This window comes from Ctenocephalides felis, unplaced genomic scaffold (assembly GCF_003426905.1).
Source record: "Ctenocephalides felis isolate EL2017-DRISC unplaced genomic scaffold, ASM342690v1 CF-g0.4_SCAFFOLD_01492, whole genome shotgun sequence".
Classification (NCBI taxonomy): domain Eukaryota; kingdom Metazoa; phylum Arthropoda; class Insecta; order Siphonaptera; family Pulicidae; genus Ctenocephalides; species Ctenocephalides felis.
The window spans coordinates 20,178,263-20,190,605 of record NW_020537646.1 but is presented as its reverse complement, the minus strand read 5'-3'; the positions used below and the strand labels follow the sequence as shown (position 1 = coordinate 20,190,605).

The window sequence follows — 12,343 nt, the reverse complement described above, 5'->3', positions numbered from 1 at the left end:
GTCAAGCGTTTTAGATATAAACCAACCTAAAAACTGGCATCAAAAAGAATGTTATTATAATGCATCTCTCTGATCGAACAGCAGATACATAGCATTTAGACAGTTTTTACTACCAATTTATATGAAGAAAGAAGCATAACATAGCGTTGCCATAACAACGCTATGTTACGGTTTATTTTACCAGAAAATTGGCCCTTTAATATATTTTCCGGTATATCTTTTAAAATAACAAATATTATTTTTATTCTTTAAACTATGCTTCAAACAGTATTGCTGCGTTTAAATATTTTATTCTTGTCTACTATAAATTATACAGTTTACTGCCCATTTCGTTATTTATTACATCTTGTAAATAAAATACATAAACTATAAAATATAAATAACGCACATAAAGTGCAAACTATTTTCTCTAGAATCAATAATACAATCGTCTTGGGAAAAGATATATCGTGTTTCTTATGTCATGTGGCTTCTTTGCAAAGCGTTCTGCATGCGGAAAGTGCTCTCTTTATATTTACTTCTGCATTAAAGTTTATATCACACGTAGGGTTGAGAAATAGATTAAGAATTCATCGATGATAACATTATATTTTAGATAAAAATATGCATAGTCAAAATAGTCCTTGCCCGGCATTGCATCGTCAATAAATAAAAGAATATATACTACATATAGTGTAGTCATTTAAGCTTAACTTTGGTAAGAATTTCGTAATTCGAGATACCCAGCTGTAAATACATGTATATTGACACATAAAAGTTGTCTCAAAACCTACATATGGTAGGGTGTATGCAACATATTTAGGTTTTGAAACAAATTTTAGGTGTCTATATACAAGTATTTGCAGACTTACAGCTAGTAGGTATCTCGAATTCCGAGGTGAACTTACTATAATGGACTAATAGATATCACAGAAATTATAATACTAATATTAATATTTTAAACCTAATCGCTTCTTTATTATTGAGTTTAATCCAGAAGCTCTAGATTTTGTGAAAACGGTTCAGCCGTTTTTGAGAAAACTTTGACGAAATTCAAAATTTGACTCAACACATCACAAAAGCGACTTTTGACTTGAATTTAACTATCTTGATTTTTCAAACCTCAATGAATTTTTAAAATTAAAACTACTTGTAGGGCCGTAAAATTTAAGTATATTTAGTATGATAAATGACAATGATGATGGACATCACAAAAAAATCATCAAAATCGCCGATTTATATTAAACATTCAATTACAAAGAAACGGCCCGGCTGTTTTTTTTTTACCAAACAAAGCTATTCCCAACTAATATATTTGGAACAATATTTGAAGTTCCAAAATCGATTCAAGATTGTGGAGGAATAATTTAACACTTTTCTACTAATTACAAAAAAGCGGCTTGGCTGATCATTGTGCAAGTTATTCTTAATCGAATAAGATCAAATTCGGAGAAGTGTGCATGTGAATAGACTTTTCTACCTTTCTCGTAAACGGCTAGACCGATTTCAAAAATTCAAAAGTAATACGTTGTATCTCAATAAAGACTTGCATTGATTAGTTAATCAACTAGTCCTTATTGAGACACAATGAATGGTTTTTAAATTTTAGAAATCGGTCCACGTGGACGAAAGATAGAAGAACCTGCTCATCTACACACTTACTTTTTCAGAATTTGATCTCATCCGAATTCAGAATAACTTGAATTGTCAAGAAAACATAAAATTAGCAAATTGAATTTTTTGGTGAAACTGAAAACAAACTCTTTCAAACAATAAGTAAAATTTTCAAACAGTAAATTACAATTGGCTTCTGCCAGTAAAATTTGTTAAATACATTATTAATGCAAATTTATTACATAAGGGATGAAGTCGTTTTGATAGTTTATAATAATTGGGCAGTAAATAACCATGATTTTTATTAACACTTTATTATTAGCAATCAGAAAAGTACATAATTTTTATAAGCTAAACTGATAACTTAAGTAACGTGATTAAGATAATTTCCATTGAAATTGATTGATTTTGATAGACTTAATTTTAACTTGATTTGAGGTCTTCTGGCCAATTCTTGAAAAATGTTATTATTTTAATTTTTGGACGAAAGATAGAAAAATCTGCTTGTGTCTACACACTTACTTTTCAGAATTGGATCTTATTCGATTCAGAATGGCTTGAAACGTCAAGAAAACATAAAATTTGCAAGTGGGATTTTTTGGTGAAAACAAACTCTTTCGAGATGTCAAAAAAAAATACGTATTTGCTTGTTGTTTGCTTCAATAGATGAATTATAACATCCAGTATTTTAAGAAGATACTTAGTAGATTTAAAATTATTGTTATAGTAAATAACGTAAAACGAAAACTGAAACAAATCCGTTGTAGTTGTAGTTCCAATGCCCCAAAAAATGTATACCTTTATCTAGATAAAATTTATTCATTCATTATATCGATGTTTAAATTACCAATTTGTTCCCATCTCTAATTGCAGACCGTTTCCAATCGATTCTATATAATGCATAAATACTGAATTTCACTGTCTTGAATGAGCACTTTAAAAATTTTACCGTTTTCCGTTACAGAATTGGTCGGAGTTGGAAGTGAGGAGATGCAGCCAGAGACGGGATAATATCCATATCGCTGTACCGTTAAATTAACAAGAAAAGTAATGATGGAATATATCAAATCTGCGAAGAGAGTGTCGCAAGAACAATATGAGTGTTTCAATCAAAAGCCGCTATCAGGCTGTGTCTCTTGAATTGACTAAGTGCGTGAAGTGCTTTTTAATTTTCAAGTGGGTGTGTGTCTAAGCAGTGTGAAAATGCCAAATGATACAGTGATATAATTTTCAGTATAAAATCCTAAATTGTTTCTATCGCGACGGGCCCGATTCTCAAGATGGTTCTAAATCTAACGACTCTGCTAGCGATCACGCTGATTGTGTTTACAGTAAATCTTTTGACGACTTCTGATGGAAAAAGATCTGAACAAGTTGCAGCGAATCAGGAGAGATATCATCATCAAGGTTTTAATCAGCATGCTGGACACCATCAAAATGGGCGATCTCACCATTCTGCAGGGTCTAAGAAGCATTCGCATTCGGGATCATCTGGCGCCGGTCCTTTTATACCACTGCCAAATGCGAAGGAGCGTAGGCCTAATATTATTTTGATCATGACGGATGATCAAGATGTCGAATTAGGTGAGTTGAAATAAAATGACATATAAGAATTTCTTGAAGCGATTGTTGCATGTAACGGTGAAATGAACAATCGTTAAGACTACATAAGAAATAACTTCTTTATGCAAAATACCAAAAACTTCTTTGATATAATTTGAAAGTATTTTGAAGTTTATTGTGTAATATTTATATATGAATAATTTATATTTTTTATATATTTATTTCGGCCTAGAAATACAGCACATTACCTATTACCTTTAGTCTACATTGAATTAAGGGGGTATTCTGGTGTAGAAATTCAAAAAAGGCGATTTTTTTATTTTATATTTTCAAAGTTTAACTATCTAGGAATATGGGTACGAGAAGGTTTTTGAAGATTTGAATTATTGTTGGAGATATAGGCATTTTACTGACTCGGTCTCCATACTGGTTTGGCTTCACGCAAAAATTTAAATGCGTTTTTCTCAGAACAGACTTTTTCAGTACTGTTGACACGATTTTTCGAGTTCTACTCGACCAATTCACTTGAAAAGTTCAGAGAGTCTTGTTTATAGACCTATCTATAGCCCGAACTAGGGTTATACCAAAATTCCAATTTTTACTATTTTTAAAAATTTCGAGAAACTCAAAAAATCAGTAAAAAAAACACTTTTTTTCAAACAGTCGCCAATTTGTACAAAAAATTTTTACTCATTGCTAGTTCGGGCGATTGCGACATCATTGTAGATTAATAATCTTTCTATTCCTTTAATTTCGGATGGCTTGGAGGGCTGAAATCATGTCAAGCCTGAGGTGCCAATTTTTTGTGACCCCCCACTTTATCAGCTGCCAGTTTCTTCAATTTTCAACTTTTTTTTTAATTTTTGTATTTTAATATTATTAATACACAAGTGATAAAAAATGGATAGTAAAAACATTCATTGCTTTCTTTTACGACACTTTAAAAATGACATAAAATTCATCGCTCTACACTAGAATACCCCCTTAAATTAATACCGATGATTTATATAAACAAAACACTTAATTATGGATCCTTAATAAACTTAGCATTCTAGACTGGTTTCCCGGTTAACTTCTTTTTACTTATATTATTATTATTATTTGAACAATGAGCAGAACTTATGAGTCTCTTAAACTGTTGACATAATTTGACTTAAATAACGATGTCGGTTTTATAGATGACAACCCAAACGGTTGTTCCGGGCTCTTTTCATTTTGAAACATATTACTATATACATTTCATGTATTTTTCTAGAAATTTTCCAATAAACCTTGAATTTTAGGAGTTTAAGTGGTAGCCTATCGTTGCCTATCGTTGCCTTTATGGTTTAACATACAAAATTATTATATATGGAAGAAAAAACAAGAATGTCTAAACGAATTTATTGAAGTCTAATACTTCATGCAAAGTCATGTGAAATTCAAAATTTGAATAATTGTATAGATTAATTTTACTACTGCTTGACATCAAGCTGACCGAGGTTGTAGTCAAACCCGCAACTAGTTTGTGCTTTGATCTTTTCATACGGTCAATTGTTTTACACCAGTCTAGAATCTTATGAGTAATTTATATATGAATCCATAATATATAAATATATATATATATATATTTATATATAATTAAATATATGCTGAATTTTAATTTTGTTCAAAATATGTTACATAGGTTACATACATATCTTTTTTTCTTCAATGTTTTTTTGGATAAAAACAGCTTCTAGTGTAATCATAATATTTAAATAATTTTAAATCGCAAAAATTCGTATAATAATCAATTACCATGAGTTTGTGATCGGTTGTGATTTTTTTAATTTTTTCGTTATTCTCTTTCTCAGGTTCCTTGAATTTTATGCCTCGAACGTTGCGTGCGCTAAGAGACGGCGGCGTGCAGTTCCGGCACGCCTACACCACGACTCCCATGTGCTGCCCAAGCAGAAGTTCCATGCTGACGGGCATGTATGTCCACAATCATCAGGTGAGAGCTCGAAATATTTCGGACAAATAATTAGTAATAAATATAAGATTCAGATTTTATCACTGTTCTTCTCAGGGGGCGTCCATTAATCACGTGATCGATTTTTTAAAGAATGTTTGGACCCCCTCCTCTATGTGATACGTGGTGATATTCAAAATTATTCCCCTTCTCCCACGAAACATCACGTGAATTTTTAGTTATGAAAAAAAATTGTAAAATTTTTGATTTTTTTGTTTATGAAAATGTTTGGATTTTTTTTAAATTCAGGTAAAAAATAAATACACGTGATATCTTACTATACCCCTCCCTTCCCCTAGTGATATTTTATGTTTTTTTATTAAACCCCACTTCCCTCTCCCTAAAAACCTCACGTGATTAATGTCGCCTCCTCATATACTTTACTAGAATAGAAATATATATATATATATATATATATATATATATATTTTAATCACAATATTTATTACAACTGTTAAATGGTTAACATCTAGCAATATTGATGAATAATAACATAATTTTAAATAAATAAGAGTGCAAAGGATAGAATTTACATGAAAATAATATCCATAGTATGATGATTTAATATAAAATAAAAGCAAATTATAATAAAAATAAAATTAATAAATAATATAAATAAAATTTCTGAATAATAAAATGATACTAGAAAAACAATAAAATATATAGTTTTTTAAATATATTTTAAAACTAGCACTTATTTGCAAGTTGTATATATTGCATTAATAAATTACAAACATCTTCTGCTAGTAAAATTTATTGGATATATTATTATTGCAAATTCACCTCATAAAGGATGAAGTCATTTTAATAGTTTATAATAATCACACTGAAAATATCCATGAAAAATGTTTTTTTTTTAATTTGGTTTTTGATGTACGTAGTTATAGAATTTATTAAAACTCTCCTTCGATTAACTCAGGTTATTGGGTTATGATTTAACCCTTGTAGCTGTGGACCGTATCAAACCTGATTTGTTTGTGTATTATGTATTTGTCGCAGTTCTTATTACAATCATTGATTTATCATTAAGTTATAATGAAAGAACATATATTTATTTATTATTTACTATACATGTTGTTTCGCGGACTTTACTTTTAGAAGTGAACAATTAGTTCTATCAAAACCATTCCGTGTAAAAGCTCAATGCCATGAAGATTGTCACCTTTACGGTCACTATAATAAAACGAAAATACGTTCGAAGGAATTTTATTTAAATAATTAGAGAGATCCATAAATTTATATATTTCTAATAAACAACAAACATCTTTCTTTTAGTTATTTAATTTCATTTTTATTTCATTTTTTTACTAGTTTATAATTACTAGGAAACTGGCATTTTTTTTACATACAATTCTGTGTCGATTTTTACTAATCTGAAAATGACAATGGTACATTTCACACAAACAATTTGCACTTGTTTATACTCGTTTATCTATGATAATTTGCTTCAAGAATTTTATATAAAACTTATTTCAATGCTATCATTTTAAAATATTTGTATTTCAATGCTATCATTTATATTGGCAAGCATATAGCATCATTCGAAGAATGGTTACAAATAAATTGCGGAAGAAATGCATCTTAAATAATAAACGAGGATAATATTTGTCTTTTTGTTTATAGTTTGCAGCATATTATTAGATATGTTGTTCAATATACAGGAAATAATACACACCTTTAACTCAAAATATTATCAATTATAATATTTAGTTAATTAGTTCTTGGTTAACAAAAATAATATTATGACCGTCGCTTAATCATTATCAGTTGTTAGATGATTTTGTATTTTTAAAGCATTTATTTAACTTAAAATATTTATTTATCTTTTATAGTAGAAACAATATATTTGTTTTTTAAAATAAACTACCTTATAGTTATATGAGATCACTGAAAAAGATCACTGTTAAATCTGCTTGATTCTATTACTGATTTCTATGAGACGATGTAATGGGTAATAATTTCTTGATTAAAATGAGATATATTTTCTTATTTTAAAATTTAGATCATTAGAATTTGAAGCAAGATGTTTCCACTAAAAAAAGTTCTTTCCACTAAAAATAAAATCTAAAAAAGCAATGATAATAATGTTATACATATGCCTTCTTTATGCACTAATCTAATTTCTTACTTGATGTATTTATACTTAAATTATATAAATAATTTATACACGTGCCTATTTCACATTTATTCATAGTCATTTAGAATTCTGATCATAATGCCGGAATAGGTTCAATGTTTCGTTTATCTTTTACAGCATAGAATTAGAGTTTTAACCTACTTTTGGCTTAATTTGCAATCTGCAGTAATACAACTGATTGTTACCTAAATCAGATAGAATTTGAACAATCGATTTGTTTCGAACTGGCGTAATAACGCTTCGATGACCTGGCACATAAACTTTTAATCGCATTTAAAGCAATTTACAATTCAAATTGAAAATCTGTCAGAGTTCAAATGTTTCAGTTTGTTCTCTAGTGCCTTCCAAAAATAGTATGAAGCAATCGCAGCATCCGTTATATGGATTATTCTGCTAATCGAATAGATTTCGATGACCTATTTTAGGTTTACTAATAATTAAAAATCTATGTTATTTTTTTGTGTTTTTATTTTTTTTTCCATCAATGTAAAGAGCATTTCTAGACGTAGAATTTCTAGTTCGTAGATTTATTTTTTTGAAATTCTTGAACAAATATTTAATTCAATTTTGAAAGTCTTATGCAAATAGATGATCAATCAAATAAAAAAGTAGATACTTAGAAAAGTAGATATTACTTATTAACTTCACGAAGAGTATGTTATTGTAATCGGCCTAAAATCGAAATTAATTTTTTTTGCATATATTCACATTTTGAAGGTTTCTGAACATTTTGGCATGCCTCAGAAAAAATGGATGTGTGTATGTATATATGTATGGATACAATATTTTGTCCACGTTTTTGGGCGCACGGATCCACCGATTCGAATGGTTCAAAAAACATTCGATTCCTATTGATAGGGAGATATGCTGATTAGATTTTGCCAAAAACTTGAGAGATTTAGTTAGGTTATTTTGCGATTGTTACTTTTCATGACTTATATGTTAAAATAGATGAAAAAATGTATATAATTATATGTAAATTCTTGAATCGAATTATAACTTCATATTAAATTTCTTTCCAAATGGTTATCTATTGAATGCTTTTCGATCCTCTATTAAACTTTAAAAGTTATTTTAGGATTGGTATATAAATAACTTATTTTAACATTGTTGCTCTAAATTGCTCCTTTTATATGTTAGCCAAATTTAAAAATAGACGAAAAATGCATATGATTCATTAAAAAGTCCTATGATTTACATTAATAGCATTTATTCATAGTTCCAAATGGACTGACTTTGTCTTAAATTTTTTTATTATGCACTTTGTGCATCTCTTTTAGATTATCATAGAATTACTAATTTTTATTACGTATGTTTATATTTTTAGTCATTTAAAAATAAATTCAAAAATAAATTTTCATTTGTAGATATAGTTCTTCAGAAACCTTTAGTACCAGAAAATTCAACAGTATTTTAGAGTTTAAAATCAAACTTATTGTTAGTAAAACAAATTTAATTTTCTTAAATTACATATAGCAAATAATATAAAACATCGCATTTTCCACGGTTTCGTCCAGATACATAATTAATTTCATGCCTTCATCAAATCTCATACAGCAATTATTACGCATATCACGTATGCTAAAATATTGCTCTTGGCCACAAAAAATAAAAAAAAAATATTAAAAAAATTATCTTGAATAAATGAGAAGATCAGAGTTTAATAAGAGAATTTTATGCATGTACCATAAAACGCAAAAAAAGAAAATCACTAATATTTAAGTATATTTATTATTGTTTTATAGGAAAGCAGAACTTCCAAAATTGCAATACTAAATATTATATTCTTTATTTTTGCATAAAGTTTTCATAGCCTTTGTTTACCATTTATTATATAAACGAGTGAATCATTAAATCGATCAACCCAAATTTAATTACATGCAACTTTCGAAATCAATAAAATCCCAGTTAGCACGTATGTTGTTTTCATAAATAATCTAATAGTTTTAAATAAACATTTCGCAAAAAGTATTACAGAATAGCACTAGAGCTATAAATTACTGCTTCGTAAATATTATAAAATCAATTCCCAGTTTTGTACCTTGTAATACTTTAATTTGCATTTTATATACGCTTGCTCACATGTTATCGTGTATATAAATTTCTAATATAACGATTTTTATGATATGCAGTATCGATATTGAATATGCTTCCATATCGGATTACAGAGGAGACTCTATAATCAAGAGTTGCCATCGTCGTTTTGCATAAAGTCCTTTATTTGCAGAATAATATTGAATAAATTAGTATCGTCAAGAAACTGAGTGATAATAATCAAATTACGACCATTAAAGAATATTGGAGGGATATTCAGTTCTTATAAAAGAGTCGAGAGTTTTTCGTATGCTGTCAACCGAAATGTTATTTTTTAAGTTTTTTTAGTCACATAAAAGCAAATGATACTCGCGAACAGGTTCTATATAACTATAAAAGCTCGAATTTATTTTGGGTGTGGGAATAAATTAAATGCAAAAGAGGAAAAGCATTTATTTATTAAAATTGTGCAAAAACTGCATTAGTTATAATAAAACTATAATGTAATGATGACATATTTCACATAGTTTAAAACTTTCTTTAAGATTGTTTATTTGTTTATCATCAATTGCCAGAATATCAGCAGTCCTTAAATAGTATCAGAACTATAATTGTTTTTGAAATTTATGCAAACTTATTTCTTTCATAGTCATTTAAAGTCATTAAAATTTAGTCATTTATTCATATCACATCACAAACTATCTTAAAATTATCTTGATTCATTAAAATTTATGAATTACTTAATTTTCTATGGGCCTAATTTTTGTTTTACATCCAAAAAATTGAAAAACAAAAAGTAAATAATTGTAACCCTCTATTTGCAAATGAAAAACATTATTTACATATAATTATAGATAGCAGTTACCCCAGTGGGTAATTACTATTAGATACAATATATTGGATTAAAGTAATTGGCCACAGTCTTCTAAATTCTGGTGCAAGAAGCAGTGGAGCAATGAGTTTATTAGGTTGACTTTATAATTTGTGATGGCAATTAGTCGATCTTGTTTTTAAAACGTCTTTAATGTATAGCACATTAAGATCATCGTGCAAAGTTTTATTGCTCACTTGCCATAGTGCACCTGTCATCATTCTAAGTATTTTAGATTAAGTTCTCTGTACCAATAATACATTTGACTTTGCTAGAGTATCTCCAAAACTTTATCCCACATGACCAACTAGGAATTATTATTGCTTTGTAAAGCAGGATTTTATTTTCAAGTGCTAATTTTGAATTATGTCCTATAAGCCAATATAGTTCCCTCATTCTGGATTTGATAGCTTTAATTTGATAGCTGTGATGGAGGTTATTTAAATTATAGGGTTATTGAAAAACGATCGTTTGGTTGATTTTTTGAAAAAATGTTGACTATTCAGTATAATTTATTTGTGCTAATAGCAATGTATGAATTGTCCATAATGGTAAGACCGAAATATACCAAGTTGACGAAGGGAACAACAATAATATTAATGCATAATTTTTAGAATTCTTAGCGTAGGTGACTTTTGTACCGATATTATAAATAGCAATTAAATCATTACAATTTAGATGAATTATCTCAATATTATAAATTTTGTCCAATTTCAGGTTTTCACCAACAACGACAACTGCAGCAGTCCACAGTGGCAGGCAAGTCACGAGACTCGCAGCTTCGCAACGTATCTCTCGAATGCTGGTTACAGAACTGGTAAATATTGAACAAAATATCTTAACAAAATATTGAACAAAATATCGTACCGACACACTTACAAATATTCTTTATGGAACATAAATGACAGCTTCTCGCCTTGCCCAATCTACATAGGTCAATAGCACGTGTCAGAGAAGCAGTTCAAGGTCCATGTTGTTGCATTTTATCAAAAGCTTCATATTTCGATTTCAATACTGTAATTGATTAGTTTCTCCTTGGTTACAATTTGTATGTTTACTGGGTCCCTTCGAACGGTTCTGATCTTTTTCTCACGTAGACAATGACCTTATTTCAACATACAGAATGTATTTTTTTCATATTTTGTTCTGTGATGATTATTCATAAATATGATAGTAATAAAGTAAATGACAAATAATTTAATATCAGATAACTTAAATCAGTGGTTTCCAACCTTTTTGAAATAATATCTCACCTTTCCCACTATCTCTGGATTAACACAAATTTTTCAAGACTAAGACTGGCCAAATCGGTTTAGCAGTTCTTGAGTTTTAGCACACCAAGAAGATTTCGAGTGAGAAATTTAGAAATAAAAGAATTATATAAATCAATTTTGCAAAAATTTATACAATTGGGCATTCTCTTAGGTAGAGGTTAGGTCTATGAGGTTTTAATCAGAAGTTTTAGGCTCGATACCCTACTCGGCGTCAGCTTGATGTCAAGCAGTGGTGACCTTATTACAAACACGATCATACTCTTTACTTAAATGAATAATAAACGTGAAAGATTCATAACATATCAAAATTAGATTTTTAAAACAAGTTTCGAGTATGTAATTTGAAAATGTAGGTACGAATAACGTAAATCATTTTGCAACATATTTATATTCTTCATATCGTATATTTTTATACCACATGTATCTAAAAATATTTTTCAAATTCTCTGTAATTCAGATGCTAAAATAGTAGATGATATTACAGTTTCACCATGATATTGCTTCTATCTGATTATTGCGTGCCTATAATTTGCTTGGATGTAATTACTGCTATGATAAAAGTCAATTACAATAAATTACTAGGCAGATTTTAATCAAACAAGTACTTAAATCGTTATAATAAAATGATGATGATAGATAATAACTAAAATCGCATAGAACAGTGGTAGTAAAGAATTTTTATTAAATTACTCTGTTTTAAGTTCTACAACTTCTTTGGATACAATATATGTATACAATTTTGGATGAAGGTGCTTCCAGCAATTACCAAAGGCATTAACTTATTTTTTATATACAAAGATGGTTAATAAGTAATATGGCCTAGAACAGTGATAGTGCAGTGGATTTTATTTCAATTATGGGTGTACTTTAAGTTCTGC

General features: G+C 28.7%; 1 protein-coding gene across 1 annotated transcript in view; it reads left to right on the top strand.

The window, feature by feature from the left end:
- Positions 1-2,661: 2,661 nt before the first annotated feature.
- Positions 2,662-12,343, top strand: part of LOC113371000 (extracellular sulfatase SULF-1 homolog) — a 101,036-nt gene continuing 91,354 nt past the window's right edge. The window contains exons 1-3 of the mRNA XM_026611657.1: positions 2,662-3,177; positions 4,992-5,131; positions 10,909-11,008. Of these exons, the coding sequence (XP_026467442.1) occupies positions 2,874-3,177; positions 4,992-5,131; positions 10,909-11,008 (544 nt within the window). The 5' untranslated portion in view covers positions 2,662-2,873. The remainder of the gene's footprint in view (positions 3,178-4,991; positions 5,132-10,908; positions 11,009-12,343) is intronic.